Source organism: Metarhizium robertsii (assembly GCF_000187425.2).
Source record: "Metarhizium robertsii ARSEF 23 chromosome Unknown MAA_Scf_6, whole genome shotgun sequence".
Lineage (NCBI taxonomy): Eukaryota > Fungi > Ascomycota > Sordariomycetes > Hypocreales > Clavicipitaceae > Metarhizium > Metarhizium robertsii.
The window spans coordinates 368,307-385,215 of record NW_011942204.1 but is presented as its reverse complement, the minus strand read 5'-3'; the positions used below and the strand labels follow the sequence as shown (position 1 = coordinate 385,215).

At 53.6% G+C, this 16,909-nt stretch overlaps 7 protein-coding genes across 7 annotated transcripts; 4 read left to right on the top strand and 3 right to left on the bottom strand.

Moving 5' to 3' along the window:
- Window positions 1-487: 487 nt before the first annotated feature.
- On the top strand, window positions 488-1,730 carry MAA_11315 (uncharacterized protein; the record flags this gene model as incomplete). The annotated part of the gene is made up of 3 exons (XM_011413303.1): window positions 488-690; window positions 772-1,489; window positions 1,566-1,730. The coding sequence occupies 3 exons, from the start codon at window positions 488-490 to the stop codon at window positions 1,728-1,730; spliced, it is 1,086 nt and encodes a 361-aa protein (XP_011411605.1).
- A 579-nt stretch (window positions 1,731-2,309) lies between these two features.
- MAA_08173 (uncharacterized protein) lies at window positions 2,310-2,885 on the top strand (the record flags this gene model as incomplete). Its single annotated transcript, XM_007826171.2, has 1 exon — window positions 2,310-2,885. The coding sequence occupies one exon, from the start codon at window positions 2,310-2,312 to the stop codon at window positions 2,883-2,885; it is 576 nt and encodes a 191-aa protein (XP_007824362.2).
- A 661-nt stretch (window positions 2,886-3,546) lies between these two features.
- On the bottom strand, window positions 3,547-5,038 carry MAA_11314 (Protein kinase-like protein; the record flags this gene model as incomplete). The annotated part of the gene is made up of 4 exons (XM_011413302.1): window positions 3,547-3,664; window positions 3,801-4,129; window positions 4,181-4,887; window positions 4,948-5,038. The coding sequence occupies 4 exons, from the start codon at window positions 5,036-5,038 to the stop codon at window positions 3,547-3,549; spliced, it is 1,245 nt and encodes a 414-aa protein (XP_011411604.1).
- A 1,047-nt stretch (window positions 5,039-6,085) lies between these two features.
- On the top strand, window positions 6,086-9,398 carry MAA_08174 (kinesin; the record flags this gene model as incomplete). Its single annotated transcript, XM_007826172.2, has 4 exons — window positions 6,086-6,122; window positions 6,201-6,240; window positions 6,308-6,424; window positions 6,482-9,398. 4 exons carry the CDS (start codon window positions 6,086-6,088, stop codon window positions 9,396-9,398), a joined length of 3,111 nt encoding a protein of 1,036 aa, XP_007824363.2.
- A 583-nt stretch (window positions 9,399-9,981) lies between these two features.
- On the bottom strand, window positions 9,982-10,880 carry MAA_08175 (Ctr copper transporter; the record flags this gene model as incomplete). The annotated part of the gene is made up of 3 exons (XM_007826173.1): window positions 9,982-10,197; window positions 10,313-10,669; window positions 10,746-10,880. The coding sequence occupies 3 exons, from the start codon at window positions 10,878-10,880 to the stop codon at window positions 9,982-9,984; spliced, it is 708 nt and encodes a 235-aa protein (XP_007824364.1).
- A 1,547-nt stretch (window positions 10,881-12,427) lies between these two features.
- MAA_11313 (HET domain-containing protein) lies at window positions 12,428-12,610 on the top strand (the record flags this gene model as incomplete). The annotated part of the gene is made up of 1 exon (XM_011413301.1): window positions 12,428-12,610. The coding sequence occupies one exon, from the start codon at window positions 12,428-12,430 to the stop codon at window positions 12,608-12,610; it is 183 nt and encodes a 60-aa protein (XP_011411603.1).
- Window positions 12,611-13,997: 1,387 nt separating this feature from the next.
- MAA_08176 (DEHA2E00484p-like protein) lies at window positions 13,998-14,984 on the bottom strand (the record flags this gene model as incomplete). Its single annotated transcript, XM_007826174.1, has 1 exon — window positions 13,998-14,984. The coding sequence occupies one exon, from the start codon at window positions 14,982-14,984 to the stop codon at window positions 13,998-14,000; it is 987 nt and encodes a 328-aa protein (XP_007824365.1).
- Window positions 14,985-16,909: the final 1,925 nt, after the last annotated feature.

Sequence of the window (16,909 nt, the reverse complement as noted above, 5' to 3'; positions counted from 1 at the left end):
TCTTTTTTCTTCTCGTTGTTCCATCTTTACGGAGTACCAGACCACATATTTCTTGCGCAGCGAATGGAATAAAGTATTGACCATCTACTGAGTACATACATGTATGTACACGGTGATTGTGGCCCCTCCCGGGCCGGGATGCATCCACGTCTGCTCATCGATGCAGCCGTGTTGCCGATGCCGTGTCTCACCTCATGAGACGAAATCAAAATAAATGTGCCTGGCCCGTCTAGTCTGCTCACAGGACATGGCTACACACTCCCTCGTCCTACCCCGCACGTAGCCAATCCGCCCAACCCCCCCAGCCGCAATTCCTCGTCGCTGCCCGTCGAGAAACCTCGGCAACATGTCTGCTACCAGTCGACATTTATTCACAGCCAGCCCGCCCATTCGAAAATAAGCATTCTGCGTCGCTAGTAATGCCCACCTCGACGCTGAATAATACCGCCGCGTACTAGTACTAGAAAATATACATGCCAACAACACCATGGCCCCCTCCGCAGCCGCCACGCCCACGCTCAGAGAGAAACTCGACCTGCTGCCGGCACTAGGATCCCTCGTCTTCACCACCCTCTCCGCGCTGCTGACAGGATGGCGGCGCGGGCCCAACGATGAGCCCTCGCTGTACCTGCACGTCGTGTACGCCGCCGTGCGCAAGCTGATTGTCCGGCTGTCCTCGCCGCAGCAGCAGTACCGACCCCCCCCCCCCCCCCGGGAGAACCTCCCACCCGCTCCATGCCGACCCGGCTAACCATTGACACCTATTGCCAGATGGGTGTTCCCGTCCACCGACGCCGTGTACAAGCAGCAGGCGGCATCCTTTAACATGGCCCCGCGCACCGTCGAGCTCCGCCACGGCGCCAAGGGTCTCTGGATCGGCGACCCGGACGCCGGCGCCGTCCTCGTCTGGTACCACGGCGGCGGCTTTAACCTGCCCGCGCTCAACGGCCACCTCGCCTTCTTCATGCGCCTCGTCCGCGCGCGCCCCGGCCTGGCCGTCTTCTTCGTCGCCTACGGCCTCGCCCCGGCGGCCACGTACCCCGCGCAGCTGCGGCAGGCGGTCGAGGCCCTGCGGTCCGTCGTCGCCGCCCGCCCGCCCTCGCGCGTCCTCCTCGGCGGCGACTCGGCCGGCGGGAATCTCGTCGCCGCCGTGCTGGCGCACCTGGCCCACCGCCACCCCGAGATCGACGCCCTGCCGCTGCCCGGGCCCCTCGCCGCCGCCGCCATGATGGCCCCCTGGACCGCCCTGGACGGGGGGACGACAAACGCCCGGCTGGCCGGCTACAACGGCGCGGATATCCTCGACCGCCGGGCCCTCGAATACTGGGCTGGGAAGTACATGGGTGATCGGGCCCCGGACTACTACACTGACGCGTCGAGCGCGCCCGCCGAGTGGTTCCGCGGCCTGCCCGTGGGCAGGATACTGGTCTTGGCGGGCGGCAACGAGGTCCTGCTGCCGAGCATTGACGCCTTTGTCAAGACCCTCGAGGTATGTGTGTGTGTGTGTGTGTGCTGCGTCGGGGCGTCTGGCGAACCGTGGCTGACGTACTGTACTACTGACCTAGGCTGGCTACGGCCCCGTCGAGTTTTACGTCGCCGAGCGGGAGGCGCACATCGCGCCCTTTGTGAACCTCAACTTTCATTCTAGTGCGCCCACGGGGCAGGGCGACAAGTTGCAGTCGTGGCTAGACGAGGTTGTTGCTTCGAGGGGGGAGACTGCCCATTTGTAGCTCCAATGTTGGCCATGGCGGTTGGGGGCTTCATAACCCGGTATATATTGTGCCTGGTTTTTTCTTTTTTTTTTTTTTTTTTGGCCAGCATGACAAATGATTTGGGCAAGAGTGTAGGCCGACACCTCGTTTGTTCACCTACTACATGTCATCTTCATCACATTCGCATTCACTGCCATGGGCCGAGTAATGTATAGCTGCGTACCTGGGTATTTGCCGAGAGCGATATGCATACAATATAGTAGACATGAATCACCTCGTAAGCCGCTCAGCAGCTACCCGGTGTAGGTTCCAGACGATTTCCTCCTCCAATAACTGCGAGCCATCGCTTCGTTCTGGAATTTGATCCATGTACAAGATACTTTTGATAGATGAGCCTTTGCCGTGCTCAGCCTGTCGTTAGGCACCAACCCCATTGTGCGGTTGGGTGGCGGCATCGCAGCCAACGCTGCCTCGTCTTCCGCCTCCCCCTTCGCGCTTCTCCTTCCTGCAAAGACATAATTGAACTCGTCTGGAAACTTCAATCACCGGCAACTCCGATAGAAAACCCCAAGCCTACCTGGGTACACGACTTTGCTCATGGGCCCCATCTCGACGCCGCTTCTCCGGCACATGTACCGGCAAGCATCTCAAGATCCTGACCGCCACGCATTCTCTCTCTGGCAAAACCTACTACATGAGCGGTTCCCAAGCCCAGGAGTACACTCTGTGATATGCGATATCCCACCAGCCGATAGACCGCCGCGCGATACCGTTGTCGTCAGCCGATACGATGCCGCCAGAAACACAATGACCCCGTTGCTGTGGGTGGAATGCAGGGTACGCGGTGGTACTGTCGAGAGTCTGGAAAGACAAGCCGTCGAGTCGGCAAAATCGTGTCTGGAAACGAGTGGCTTGCCGTCTGTTTTCGTTCTCACCGTCGTGGGAGTTTCGTTTCGGGTATGGCTGTACGAAGACGGTGCTGACCAGCTCACTTCTCTCTATGGGAGCCCCAGTGTCGCAAATTTGGGGCAGTACATCGATGTTGATTCAGAAAAGGCAGATCTGTTGATGTTCTTCTTTGAACTGGCCAGGAATGGGGCTAGAAACGTGAGGGATGCACGGGAGCGTCTTTTGGACCATCTCGTGGCACGTACAAACGGCCATTTGGAGTAGAGCGTTGGAACGTCTTGGGCGGCCCAGGTTGACGCAGAAACAAACGAATAAATTCATGGAATCCCGTGGCACAGTGGCAAAGCACCCCTTTTCGTTGTTCAAGTGACTGCTGTCGTATATCCGTGTAGAATTGGGGCACAACCTTGTGGCGAGCCTCCCGTATCTGGTTATTCGGGCTCTGACGCGACATGAATCACCCTAGCCTCCTGTCGCAAGTACCACCACTCCAACTTGCCATGCCAAGGAATCTCTTGCCATGATTGCGCGCCGTCAACGACTTGTCGTCCGTTGAGTCGAACCTCACTGACATATTTCTTGTCGCGTTCTATCTCTCCTTGCCTAAGCCACATTGGCAGCTCTGGTCGTATGGCTACAGTGTCCAGTGTCCAGTCCAATCGATACTGACCGACACAGGCACGAGTTCCGTCATGGTATTGGAGCAACATGCCTATGATGGGTTGGTGTCGAAGACGCTTACCACGGCATGGCGTTACTGCTGCAACATTCTCCAGTCGACAGCACGAGTAAAGATGCGTTTGACCAAATCGATGGGGGATAGATTTTGGCATCCAAAATTTTGAGTTGGTCGATTTTTCCCAACAGCTTGGAATCGTGGCCTGCACCCCTACGTACCTAACTCGCTGCCCGTCTCGTACGCTGTCTACTTCGTTAACGTATACTTTTGAGGGTGAAGTTCCAATCTCATGGACTCGGGAATAGGAATGCCGAGGACTGGGTATCTTTCCCAAAATCGTTGCTCGGCCGCGGTTAGTGACGAGCTATATTGAGTTATTAACTTTGTTTCTTCATGTTGCGACATCGTACACGCATTGCCTCACCATCAACGTTGTAGGCCAATGCAGCTGGCTTGGCGGCCGAAGTGTGCACCGCAGAATCCCAATCTCTTTGACGTACTCTCCCGGATCTACAGGCATGTATATCCACGTTAGATCCTTGCAAATAATGTCTGCATCATGGTAGAAATGCCGGCTTGCTGTTTGGCGGTGTGCCTGCAACTTTATGACCTGGCGTCGGAAAATAGCAATAAAATACCCCTGGACATGTGGCGCATTGAATTCGACATGGCTCATTCTCAATCCTCGGGGCGGAAAGGTGGAAATTTTGAGTCCTTCGAGGTCTATCACTTTGCATTCCGTGGCTGGCTCCGGCCAAGCAGGGCCGCGGATGGAACCATCTGTTGCATCTTGTTCCATCCCATCCATGATGCCCCTGACCTTCAACCCCTGAATGCGTGTTGGTAAGCCTGTACGTCCTCTCCATGGTGGCAAACTCACATCAGATACAGCCAGGATATGTCGAAGTCCCTGCTGTCGTCGAAGCTCCACCCACCATACGTTGTCAGCCGTCTGCTGAGAATCACTTCTGGGAGCGCACACGTGAACCCCTCGGATGCCCAGGTGATCGTACTCCAAGAATATATTGCGTACGATCTGGCCCGGGTGCGGGGAATGGATATGCTTGCAGTCCAGACGGGCTCCCTGGGGCGCCTTGTTGTGAAGAGACTGGACATAGGTGCTACCCTCAATGCGTACATAGGACGCATACACGTCCTGCTCAAGGTCAATGGTGACGGTGTTGGGAACAGTCGGTGCAGTATGCACCAGGTGATGCAAATTGACCACGGCGTACTCCCGAACAAGGTCCCGCGCAACCAGGCGACGCAGCTCTGGCGGGAATGTGGCTAATGCGCCGGATGTCGTTCGACGCTCCAGGAGACTCAGGATGTATGCTGTTCGTTTTCGTTGCAGAGAAAAGGCTGGGGTGTAATCGCTATACATGGAATCCACGAGCAGATGCGATGTCTGGCCAAACTTGGCCGAGTAGAAGGCGTAGCACGAGGTATGAAAGCAGAGGATTCCCGGCTGGCACCAGCAGCCTCGCTTGGTGCAGGCGATGTGAATCGTCACATGCCCATCTACATGTGTCCCATTCTGTGCGAACGGAAAAGAAACCAGATTTCTGGCCTTGGTGTCTCTTAGGTCTGGCAATTTGCACCGTGAGACACATGCGACTCAACTGCGCGGGGGGGCACCCAACATACCTGCAGTGACGGACTCTCCATCGCGAAACCAAAACTGGCAGAGTCTGCAAAGTGCGCTAGAGACACAGAATGGCTGGCCATGGACGTCCATTGAGTTTCGTTGACCGTTGTTGCTTCCGCGTCGGCTGGCCGCGATGACGACATGGAATGTGAGGCTGTGGTTTGCAGGCCTCGAGGTATTTTATATCTGGACTAGTCTGGGCTGCTTCTTTTTGGCTTACTCAACAAGGAACTTGCCTCGTGTACTCCGTAAGTACCTAGTAGGCGGCAGGTAAAAACGTTACATCATGACATCGCGACTTCCGATCTTATGACGATGGCCCTGCAATCAAACCCACTCAAACCACGATATCTAATTGCCCGTCTTTCAGATTGTCTTCCGCGGATAATAGCCATTTCAAAAATCCCACCAGTTCAGAATTGTATGTAGGGTAGGGATTATGCACCCCAAAGACGTGTCTCCGTGAGACTCCAGGCTATTGTGGGCCCGGTGGATCGTACGTTTGAGTAACCAAGTGCCAGTATTGTAGAAGCGGGTCCTGCCCACTGCTCGCATTGATTGGCTTATTTTCGCTATTCTGCCCCTTGGTCGTTGCACTACTGTCACCACAGCAACCATATTTATCCTCAGCCACCCGCGCAGCGGCAGCAGCTGGCAAGGGTCGAACAACAAACGAATAGACGTCACCAAGTGGGTGCTTGCATTCGTGCATTCGTGCATTCGTCCGGTGCAATGCGATACAATCACGCTCTTGCTTCTCTTGCTCTTCAACTCGGCCTCGTCACCTCCATCCCCTTCTGCACATGTTTGTTTGCGTTTTGAACATTCTTCTGACCATTAGAATTTTTGTTTGGACGACACCATTGGCCATCAAGTGATACCCGCTGGGAGATTTTTTTTTTTTTTTTTGGGTTCTTGTCGATTTCCGGGATTACTGGTTCTGAAACGAATGTGTTTACCCATACCGTTCACGAATCCACGCTGTACCAGACGGCCCGCATAAACGCTCGTCGTGAATATATACCCCTTACCGAGATTCTTTCATAAGGGGCCATCTGTCCACGCACCGGTGACGTGCACGCGATAGACGAAACACACCTCACCAAAGACAAGCACCAGTCCCCGAAGCTCTGCAATATGGCGGCTGCGGGACAATCATCCATCACTGTTGCTGGTACGAGAACACGTTGTGCAAAACGCGCGAGAGCTACTTGCAATCATCACCATCAGCAAAGAACTAACGCAGTCATAGTTCGCGTACGGCCATTCACAATCAGGGAGGCAGCCCAGCTGTATGTTGCGCCGACGACAACCGCAATCGTTTGTAGACCGTGAGCAGAGGCACTGACGAAGCATCAGACAAAAAACCGATGACAGTCCCGTCTTCCTCGGAGATGGCTCCCTCGCAGGCCCAGCCCCCAAGCTGCACCAGCGAGGTCTACGCAGCGTGATCAAGGTCGTAGATGACCGCTGTCTGTATGTGGCATCATTTCCTCATTACACCACTATGCCTATGCTAATCCTCAGCAAAAGTGTTTTCGACCCCCCAGAGGACAACCCCGTGCAACGATTCTCCAGATCCGTCGTCCCCACGTCCAAAAAGGTCAAAGACCAAGTTTTTGCCTTCGATCGCGTTTTCGACGAAAACACTACCCAGTCCGATGTCTATGAAGGGACAACCAAGAACCTATTAGACAGTGTCCTTGACGGCTACAACGCCACTGTTTTCGCTTACGGCGCTACCGGCTGCGGAAAGACACATACCATCACTGGCACCGCTCAACATCCGGGTATTATCTTCCTGACCATGCAGGAGCTGTTCGAGAAAATCGACGAGCGAAGCCAGGAAAAAACGACAGAGCTTAGCTTGAGTTATCTCGAAATATACAATGAAACAATTCGGGATCTTTTGGTCCCTGGTGGAAGCCAAGGTGGTCTGATGCTCAGGGAAGACAGCAACCAAGCCGTAACGGTCTTCGGTCTCACAAGCCACCACCCCAAGAATGTCCAAGAAGTCATGGACATGATTATCCAAGGCAACGAGTATCGAACCGTGTCTCCAACAGAAGCAAACGCCACGTCGTCTCGGTCGCATGCGGTATTGCAGATTAATATATCTCAAAAGGACAGAAACGCCGATGTCAATGAACCGCATACCATGGCCACCCTCAGCATTATCGACTTGGCCGGATCTGAGCGTGCATCGGTGACGAAAAACCGCGGCGTGCGCCTAACCGAAGGCGCCAATATCAACAAATCTCTCCTGGCATTGGGCAGCTGCATCAATGCACTTTGCGACAAGCGCCAGCGCGCCCATGTCCCCTATCGTAACAGTAAGCTCACTCGACTGCTAAAGTTTTCGCTAGGCGGAAACTGCAAGACAGTCATGATTGTGTGCGTATCCCCTTCTAGTGCCCACTTCGACGAGACGCAGAATACACTGCGCTATGCAAACAGGGCCAAGAACATCCAAACCAAGGTTACTCGCAACGTCTTCAACGTCAATCGCCATGTCAAGGACTTCTTGGTTAAGATTGATGAACAGATGGCTCTCATCAATGAGCTCAAAGCGCAGCAGAAGGACGCTGAACAATTGTTCTTTGCCAAATTCCGCAAGCAATGCGATAAGCGAGACGGCGTCGCTCGAGAAGGTGTGTTGCGCCTTCGCGCAGCCTACGACCACTCCGCGGCGGAGCGTCAGGAGCGCATTGCTACTATGAAGAAGCTCAAAGCCTTTGAGAGACGGATTGCCATGTTGACCGGTTGGATTGCTGCGTTTGATACCGTTTGTGAGCAGCGGGCAGATAACGACTCTATGCCTCAAAATTTGATTTCTATTCGAAAGACTGCTCAAGGCATTCAGGTTGAGCTTGAAAACAGTCGCCAACATATTCACCAGAAGCTTGAAAAGGCAACGTGGGAGCGGGCAATCGATACCGCACTTTCCCACAGTCTGCAACAACTCGAAGGCCTGGAGGGCATGGACAGCGGCGAGCATGCTACGTTGACCCGGGAGGCAGAGCTCCTCAAAGCAAACTTTGGTCGGGAAGCGTACCGTGAAGTCCTCGAGCAAGAAAAGCTCGGCGATGCAGCCATGATGCAAATGCTTCTTACTGCCCAGTTCGAGATGCTAGCGTCGCTTTCCGATACTTTGGCCATGGATGAGGACAGCGCTGTCGCTCACGCGAAACAGATTATCCACAAACTTCTCGACACGGGATATAATGCTGCGGGTCAGGTGGTGAAACCTGACGGTTCTCTTCCCGTGCTAGAAATCTTCCCTCCAACTCGGAAAGGCACACCGAAGCGGAAGAAGAGCCTTGGAGCGTACGTCAAGCCCATTGCTCCTCTGGCGCTTGCTGCTGTTCAGAGCGAGCAAGTGTTTGCCAGCCCGATGAAATCGTCGCCAAGAAGACGTAAGGTGTTTGGCGCGGCGAAGAAGGGAATCAGCTTCACACCAGTTAAAAAATCCAAGCCCAGGAGTGTCCGATGGAGGGATGACGAAAGCGAAGACGGAACTCTGGCCGATTTTGCAAACACACCGCAGCAGATGGACGCAACCCCTGATCAGTCGTCAGCAGAGAGGACCCCAATTCCGCCACCGCAACCAACCTATCTTGTCGAGGATGAACAAAACCGCGAGACATCGAGCCCCAGGATTGAGGCGCCAGAGGAGGAACAGGCGGCCACACCAGCTTCCAAGCCGGGGCGATTCCAGGCTGGTTTTCTATCAAAGACCCGAATGTCAGTGCAGCCACAAGGCTCACCATTGCTACAAGCACCAATGCTCAGCCGAAGCGTGTCGTCCAGCTCCCCCAACTCTGGCAGGGTGTCGCCGCTGCGAACACTGGATGTCTCTAAGACGGGCAACTTGTCGCCGCCGTCATTGCCAGCCGCTCATCGCAGCAGGTTAAGCCCCCCGCAGCCGACATCCTTGAGGGGCATTGTGGACGAGAATAATCCCCCAATCCAAGGGACACCTAGCTCCGGCTCAGACTCTGAGTCGAGCATGATTGATGTTCGCAAGCTCCGCAGTGCCATGCAATCAGCCAAAGCTCGCAGGCCGAGTGCCTTGGGCGGAGTAGTCGCTGCTAATGGAAGACGCGTCTCGTCGATATCCACCATCCCTGAGCGAGCTATGCCACGCCCTAGCATGCCGTCGGCGTTGGCCAGCAGCACAAATGGCATCTCGAGGGCTCGTCGTGGCAGCCTGGAACGACGGAAGAGCCCTCCGCTCACCTGCTCACCGCCCGAGTTTAGAGGCGACCGAAACCTGACCGCTGGCCAGGCTAGGCGGATGAATCTAGGAGGGAGTGTCCGACTGGAGAATACAGCAAGTAGCCCGCGAGACGGCTTGAAAGAGGCACCACGTCGCGTTACTATTGGTGTCGGGTCGACGCCTGCCTCTCATCGACGCCAAGAGACCAGAGGAGCTACGGCATGGCGATAAGCCCGTGTTCAACAAGAACACCATCCTTAACTATGTGTATTTTTCCTTGTTTCTCTCTCTCTTCTCCTTGATCCAGCCGTCTTTTGTACAGGGCTGTGTTGGACGATGCGGTTACGATTTCATTTTGGCAGAGGCATACTGGCGTTTGGATCATACAATGAATGAGTTTTGTATTTTCCGTAGAAGAATGGCATAGCTGTTAATTTACTCTTGATATAATTTGCTACTGAAGTGGACTAATTTGGATTCTGCAACTATATATTTGAAGCATAATGACGAGGCAACTATTGCGTCTCGGGGGTATAAGCAACGTCGAGAATGCAACGTCCATCGCCTGCTCTGCACTTGTAGTGCTCCTGAGCTACATATATCTACCATCTCGGGTATGCGCTTCTAAATCATTCGTACTGCGTATTTCCATAATGCTGCGGCATTCAAACATTGGATATCTTCTGGTTCTGTTACGTCGTATTACATGTACTGTTTGTTGTTGTTGTAGACTAGGGACGATGGCGGGGTTCTCCTGTTCGCGAAGCAAGTCGTCCTGAGAGGTTTTCTTTGCCAAAAATGCCTTATTGAGCAATTACCCGCAGCAGACGGTGGCTTCCTGGGCGGCGCTCGTTTGTTGACCGCTGCCGAGTTTGGTGTAAGTCATGGGAAGTGACGGAGCGCATGCAGATTGTGTAGAGGAGGAAAGGACGTACCCGAGGGGAAGAGTTTCCCACTGGAAGATAAAGGCGCCGAAGAATGAGCCGAGGAAGATGCACAGGATGATGTAGCCGTTGTAGTACATGGCCAACTGTGGTTTGGTTAGCATTTTGCAAAGTATTTTTGAGCAGCATGACACCCCCCGCTCCCCCCCAACACACACACAGACACACACGCACGCACACACGCATGCAAGGACAACGTACCAGCATCAGAATGTAGGCAACGACAAAGGCTAGCAGGTGCAAAAACGCCCGGATGCCCTGCTGCAACACGTTTGGTCGAAACGGAGGGACCACGGCGCACGAGGTGATGGCCGCGCCCTCCTTGCTGCCGACGGAACCGGTGGCTGCTGCGGCGGCAGGGCTAGCCGAGGACTGGAACTTGGATACGTGCTGGCGGACGAGAAATCTGTCGTATTCCTTGATGGAGCGGCGGAGGAACTCGAGGACCATGCCGAGGAGGAAGACGCCGATGCAGGAGCCGGCGAACATGCCGGTGGATGTGATTTGCCATTCGGACGAGAGGAAGCATGAGCCGACGGTGTTGAGGTTGAAGAGCATCTGGGGGATTCCATGTTAGTCACTGGACTGTGGTCTCGCCGGATGGGGTTTTTGGGAGGAGGGGGTTGAGTCGTACGGAAATCTTGCATCCGTTGCCCATGCCCTCCATGTCGTGGCCGTGGCTGTGGCTGTCGGCAGTTGAGGTTGGCATGGACATGGCGGTCGGGGTGCCAGTCATGCCCATGTGCATGGTAGAATGATCCATATCCATTGTGAATGTGCGTTGCGATGATATTCAATGTATGTATGGTGTTGTGAGGCTGGGTCTATGATGGTGTGGGCGTGTAGAGAGCGAGACTAAGAGGGGGTCAGGTTTCCCAGACCAAGACAGAGGCAGGCCCGGCCGATCTTATAGCAGCAGGTAAGACAAGGCTCACGGGCCAAAAATATCTCCCGTGTACGAGTAACGGACCACAGAGTCGTGTCTGACGATGCTTTGGTGGACTACGGAACTTTATTGACTCGCCGGGCCTTGGTGAAACCTTGAGTCGGGAGTGGTGAGTCGTGTGTAAACTAGCGCAATCTGCGCTTCTGGCAGACCGGGAAGGCCTGTGCTTCATGGTTTTGTTTTGTTTGGTCTTGTGGGGAGAGATGCGACCAGCCGTTGGGCTTGGGTCGTCGGCTGTTATGAGGTGATGCTGAGAGTATTTGAGCAAATTTCCTGGTCGTGCAAGCTGTGGTATTGGATTGAAGGAGTGCAGCTGTGGAGATTTTGGATGGGGTGCGAAATTGCCAAGTCTCTGGTGGACAAGGTCGTGCAGCTGGATTCAGAAGGAACCAAGGGCGAGGCAGGGATTTGATTGGTGAAAAGCGGGACGCCAGTGTCGGGAGTCGGCTGTCAGGATTTTAGGGCGTCGATTGCCCCAACCTCTGGATTTTGCATCCCTCCAAGGCGTCCACGTGAGGTTAATTCGGAATTTCCATCCTGTCCACGACAACTGGCGATGCGTCATGGGCGTTCGTGTCATGCATGGTTAGAATTCATGCTCATCTCTTTTCGCAGGGTACAGAATGTACACACATTTGCGCCATCACTTTCTCATGTAATAGCCGTATCAGGTCTCAATCTACGGACTCGTTCTTGGCCTCTTTTCTCCAACGTCCAGAATGCGCCCACTGTATGACGAAGCATGACAAGCTATAACGCGATGGCGCAAAGTACAAGTGCAGGACCAACGCCGATGCGGTTCATCATGAGCAATGCAAAAACTAGTTCCTCCAACCGCAAATAAACACCTGGCTAGTTTCAAGCTTCCGCTGGCTACCGCAACGGGGACAAGGCGGCCAGCACGGGTGGTGGTATCTCCGACGACACCAGGGTTAATTGCAGTCTGGTGCTTTGCAAGCATCTCACGGCTATAGAGTTGCGTAGTTGTTCAACGCAGTGCACGGGCAAAACCATCGCGATACCCCCATTCGCATTAGGGCAGCGCACCTCGTAGCTTGCACGCAGCCGCACTACATACAAGTCAATCAAGATTATCAAGACATATCACAATGTATTGGCGAGACTAGTGGTCTTCCACGCCCAGCGGCAAGCAACGCATGGCAAGAATCTTCTGAATCTAGTTCGCAGTGGCCACAGTCCATTTGAGGGCGACTGGGACGTTGGGCGACTCATCCGCGAGATAGGGGGAATCATTCCCATAATCACCAAGGGGCCCAACAACAATGTCAGCTTCTTCCACTGCTGCTATGTGTCTTAATGACCCCGATTTTGCTAACCATGCTTAGTGTTTTCATGTCAAAACTTCCAACATGCCCGACATGGCTGCTCGTCTAGCTCGCGGCCATGTCAACATGCCAGATTTTGACGGGTTAACTATCGAGATACAGGCCGAGGAGGTTTGTTTCGAGGTAGCCGTCTACAACTCTCTGCGATGGGAGACGGAGATCCTAGCTTCTCGTCTGCTGTACCCTCGCGTACTAGTTCAGTACTAAGGGCTAAAACTTGTCATTCCTTGGGACCTCAGTGGTCGTCAGCTCTTTGTCTTTGAGAGCTCTGAAGGGGAGAATGATGTTTGGACGGATCTCACCCTATTAATAAGGTGTGCTACCCCCCGTTCTTCAACAGCGCACCCTCGCCAACTCTTCGCAATAGCTCCTACTTCTTGACTAGCTGGCTTATATTCATGCAGCCTTGTTTTCCTACGATCCTCCTAACGAATTTTGAGCTGAACACTTCCTTGACCGCCTATTCCAGTTCAAGTCAGAGTCGTTGTCTATAGCTGTCGTCCCTACTCGCGAGTTTTAGATGAACGTGCTGGAGTCCAAGATCAAGGCGACCATTCGGAACGAAGGTGCCATGATCGATGGGAGGAAGACGAGGAGACGGTCGGACACATTGCTTTAGCGGCCAGACAGTCTCATTTGCGCGCAGTCCCGCTAATACTCCATTTGGCATTCACAACATGACCATCACAAAGAAGGAGAATGGCCGAGCGCATGTTACGTCGCTGTACAACTGAGAAACAGGCTGTATATGGCTTGCCATTCCCTCTGATCGTTTGGTGGCAGCCGGTCCCGTCGATTTAATTAGGAACAGGCAGGGCGCTCCCTCCATCACAAGGCTACTGAAAGACGCGGCTCGTGCCGCGCCGGGCTACGAAGTGGCCATCCGGGTAGAAAGACTTCTGCTACCTGTTGTATGCGCTGCGAGACTGGCGTGGCAGCAACTCGGAGGAGTTCTTCGGTGCCTTGAAAGAGGGCTGAAAAATATATGACAGAACTGGAGGCTCCCTGAATCGTGGCACCAAGCTTGACTCACTCTTCTAGAGAGCTACGCGTGTCGAATTGGTCTTGGTCTCTCTGTACTGTCCATTTTGGCCCAGACGACATAAGCTATAAGCTGTACGCCCGGAACCATTGAGCGAATACCGGCCCGCCATAACCGCTAATGCATTGATGGAGCGCATGAACCGGGTGGCGAAATGGGAGGACCCGAATTGTTTGGGATTCACGGAATGTAAAGCCAAGATAGTAAGCAGACCGTGAGGGATAAAAAGGCATTAGCTGAAGAGGGAACTGGAGTCAAGATGATCAATCTATGACACCAACCCTCACAGACTACAAGAAATGATGCCATCTGAAGCAACGGACTGACGTAGAATCCAATTGACAACATGGCCGTAATTTTTGACTGTGCAAGTAGCCGCATACACCAGCGATAAGTAGAAATCTTGACCGCGTAAATGCAGTTATCTCGATATGTCTCAACTTTATCATTCATTGCTATGGCATATCTGCACAAATATTCACTGCGCCGCGATCTGTCTGGTAATTACCACTGGGAAAGCCTCTGTGGACGTGCACTCCCCAACCATATCCATCAGTTCACGCCAGCAAACCAGGCCGCAATTTCCGCCACATTGTGATCGACAATGTCCGGCTGCTCATAGTGCTGGAAATGAGACACGCCATTATCCCAAACGAGCTTCTTGTTCTTCGTGGGGATAGAGTCATAGTGGCGCTTCGCAGACGCCGCGTTCATGCAATTATCTCCGTGGATAATCAACGCAGGCTTTGTGAGCTTGGCCACCCCGTCCACGGTACTATACCCAAAGTGATCGATATCACTCATGACGGCGTACCGGTTGTCAAAGTTCTTAAGAGTCCACGGGCCGTACCACGACCAGGCAACCGGGCCCGGCAGCCCAGCGAGCGAACCAACATCCGGGTCAGCGGCCTTCGGGTCAACCAGCGGCTGGTACACGACCTCGCCCGTCTCCTCGTACAACTCGCGGGCTTTCCGGGCCCGGTCCAGCCTGGCCTTGTAGAGGGCCTCGCCCTGTTCCGGGGTGGGCATCTTCATCGAGCCCACGTCTACGCCGGGCTCGGGGTTGACACAGCCCGAGCAAATCATCCAAATGTCGGTTTCGCGGTCCCGGTAGTAGCCTGTGACGGAGGCGACTCCGCGCACACGCTGGTCGTACGAGGCAATGTCGAGGCATTCCGGGCCGCCCTGGCAGATGCCGACCAGGAACAGTCGGTTGCTGTCCACGTCTGGCAGGCTTTGGAGATAGTCCAGTCCGGCTACCACGTCCTCGTTTTTCATTTTGGGATTCTCCAGACGGCGCGGCTGTCCGGTGCTGTCGCCGACGGTCCGAGGGTCGAAGATCAGGGCGGCGTAGCCCTCGTCGGCAAGTCGTGTGGCGTACTGCAAGGGCGCCTGCTCTTTGATGAAGGAATACGGCCCGAGGAGAACGACGCCGGGGGGGTTGCTGACATTGGTTGGCTTGTAGAGGATGCCGGCGATTGTCTCCCCGTTGGATGGGTAGGTGACTTTCTGCACCTTATAATTGCCGTGGGAGACCATGGTGACGGAGGAAATGTAAGCTTTGTATCAAGGAGTAGGTTAATTTTCGACTAAATCATCTATTGTTGTCGTCCTTTGCGGAGAAGACACGGCATTTTTATATTCAAAATCCGTTCACATGGTTTACATGTCGGTAGGGACTGTTGTCATGCCCCGATGCAGTGTAACCATTAAACTTTGTCAGTTTGCGGCGGACGGTCAAAGCGTGTCGTAAATTTTCGGGGAATGGCTTTGAAATTCAATCGAGGCTGAATCGTGGCCATGGCAATGGGAGGAACTTGTGTACGCAAGCTTTCGGCGATAGACAGTTTCGGAGATAGCTCCACGTCTTGACTCTTGACTCTTGAGCCGCCGCCACCAGCCAAACAGCCACGTAAGCAGGCTGCATATCCATTCATCGGAGAAAAACTGGGCATACTGTCGGCGCATTCATGATTGTTGGGACTTGTCTTGTACGACTGTTGTACCATCCGTCGGCGACTCCGCGGACGACCGGACCCCCTACCACGCACGGCAAGAAACCTATCGGGATTAATACGTAGTTACGTAAAGCGTCTGGGATAGTGCTGCAAGGAATGCATGGGGTTCCTTGAAATACGGTTAAGTAGTTGCCTTAATAGATGGTTTGTGAATGTTTCTGTGGTCGTCGCAGAGGCCGCCTCCCAACGATTCCGTGATCCTCTTGGCGCTTTAACTCCAATTAGCGAAGCCTGCCATCGGAGACCAGTAGTTATTCATGCCATAATTCTTGTATAATGTGTCAGAGATGATCAAGATTCCGTCTCTTGCGACTCGCCGTGCCACCCCCGAGACAGGCTTCAAAGTCGCCATACTGGAAGTGAATATAAATGTCACACAGTTACACGATGGCGACGATCACAAGACCTAGGGCAGAAGGCTCGCACCACTTCTTGTATAAATAGAGCTCTTTGTCGACTAGGTCTCGAGGAAAACGAAGGACCTTTAGTACCAAAGACTGTAAGCTGTACCTGTAGAATGTCCGGATCGTTTGGTAACTTTTGGTTTCCACATGTCTCACCGCTGCCTTGCGTACTAGGTAAATAAGCCCTTTTTGTTACAAATAGCGCAAGGAAAACCAAGGACCTTTGATGACAAAGAGAGCGGTGAGATGGAATTGAGGCCTTCGTTTCGAGTCCTTGTATACAAGCCCTTGTCACACCATCCCATGCCAGGCCAAACAACATGATTCCGGCTGATCTTGGCACCAGCGGCGTCGTAGTAATCAACGGTACAGTGATTCCGCTTATCGTTTCGGCTAGTGTGCCAGCCGTTCCTAAAAGCTGGTGTCAGGGGCTTGATTGCGATGAGAACCGCCGTCAACTTAGGCGACTGTGGCACGTACAGCCCCGGCAGGTGCTTAACTAACAACCAAATTGATGACATCCGTCTTCTCCGTGGCATCGCTTGAGTACATGTTAAACGGGCTCAAGGGAACATTGCCAGCATCCATGATGAACATAGAGTTGTTCTCTAAGCTGGGATAGAGAAGTATGGGTATTGGAAGAATGGTGATTACAGGCGCTGAAAACATCGGGAAACCGTACTCCGGCGAGCTCATATCAATTTATTCTTGCTATCCAGCTAGACCACCACCCCTTCAAAGAACCTGCATTGGTGATTGCAGTGCATGGACGGTGGTACCATCATGGTCAATGTTGAGGTTTTGCTGTGGCCGGCCGCAGCTGACTGTCCAATTAACTTGCTCTTGGGTCAATGCCAAGTACGTCATCAACCAATCTCTCAACATCATTCTATAGCATGACAACCAACAGAATGTACCAGGCGCCTATTGCAGCGTGCGAGATGCTCGTGGCCGTCATGTCTGGTGGCCTGTGAGAAAGGCTAGTGCTGGGTGTTGGAATAGGCGAGTTAGTCACGTAAGGATAAGATAAAGAGTAATTAGG